Source organism: Sinocyclocheilus grahami, unplaced genomic scaffold, assembly GCF_001515645.1.
Source record: "Sinocyclocheilus grahami isolate Dianchi unplaced genomic scaffold, SAMN03320097.WGS_v1.1 scaffold6068.1, whole genome shotgun sequence".
Classification (NCBI taxonomy): Eukaryota; Metazoa; Chordata; class Actinopteri; order Cypriniformes; family Cyprinidae; genus Sinocyclocheilus; species Sinocyclocheilus grahami.
In genome coordinates, this window is record NW_015510591.1 from 1 (window position 1) to 1,328 (window position 1,328).

General features: G+C 40.2%; 1 protein-coding gene across 1 annotated transcript in view; it reads left to right on the forward strand.

Annotated features, from left to right (window-relative positions):
- Positions 1–6: 6 nt before the first annotated feature.
- The window catches only part of LOC107577440 (titin-like), a gene marked incomplete at its 3' end in the record, with an annotated part of 10,447 nt that continues 9,125 nt past the window's right edge, over positions 7–1,328 (forward strand). The window contains exons 1-2 of the mRNA XM_016263517.1: positions 7–952; positions 1,057–1,322. Of these exons, the coding sequence (XP_016119003.1) occupies positions 190–952; positions 1,057–1,322 (1,029 nt within the window). The remainder of the gene's footprint in view (positions 953–1,056; positions 1,323–1,328) is intronic.

The window sequence follows — 1,328 nt, forward strand, 5'->3', positions numbered from 1 at the left end:
AGAGTATTTGCAGAGAATGCTGCTGGTTTGAGTGCACCTAGTGTGTCTTGCCCACTGACAAAGGCAGAGGATCCATTGTTCCTACCATCACCTCCAGCTAAACCTAAAATAATTGATTCTTCTAAAACATCAATAACTTTGTCTTGGAACAAGCCATTATTTGATGGTGGTTCTCCAGTTACAGGATATATGGTGGAATATAGGAAAACCAATGATGATGACTGGACACTTGGTGTTAGTAACACTAAGAGCACAGAGTTCACTGTGGTGGGACTCACTTCAGGAGCAGAGTATGTCTTTGTAGTCAGATCACTTAACAAAATTGGTCAAAGTGAGCCAAGTCCTGAAACTGATCCTCAGATAGCAAAAGACAGAGAAGATGAGCCAGTTTTCCTAATCAGTAATGAAATGAGGAAGACACTGATTGTCAAAGATGGCAGCTCATTTACACTTAGAGTCCCATTCAAGGGAAAGCCTGTACCAAATGTAATGTGGAACAAACCAGATGTTGATCTGAGAGTGAGGGCTGCTATTGATACAACCGATAACTGCACATCTATCACAATTGAGCAAGCTACAAGAGATGACTCAGGGAAATACACTGTAACCCTCCAAAATGTTGCTGGAACTTCTACACTGACATTGAGTGTAAAGGTCCTAGATTCTCCAGGCCCACCAGCCCACATTGAAATAAAGGAAGTCACCAAGAGCTCTGCAACTATTACATGGGATACTCCTGAGAATGAGGGTGGTGCTCCAGTCAAGAACTACCTTGTTGATCTTCGTGAGGCAACAAAAATGGGCTGGACCAGAATTACAGACAGTTGTCCCAGGTTGACTTTTAAAGTTAATGATCTTCAAGAAGGGGGTGTTTATTATTTCAGAGTTACCGGTGAAAATGAGTATGGTATAGGAGTCCCACTTGAGACCAAAGAAGGAACAAAGATTACAGGTAAAATAAAATTATTTTGTTGTATATTTTCTGTAGCACATTTATTTGATTAAATCAAATCTTTGACACATATTTTTTGTTTATGTGATACTTTAAATTTTTAGAAAAACCAAGTCCACCTCCCAAGCTTGGAGTCACTGATGTCACAAAAGACAGTGTCTCACTAGCATGGCTTAAACCAGAACATGACGGAGGTAGCAGAATTACAAATTACCTGGTTGAGGCTCTTGAAAAAGGACAACAAAAATGGATAAAGTGTGGTTCCACCAAATCAACTCACTTTGTTGTCTATGGATTGAGAGAAAATGCTGAATACTACTTCAGAGTTCGAGCTGAAAACCATGCTGGACTTAGCGACCCCAAGGACATGGTTTTA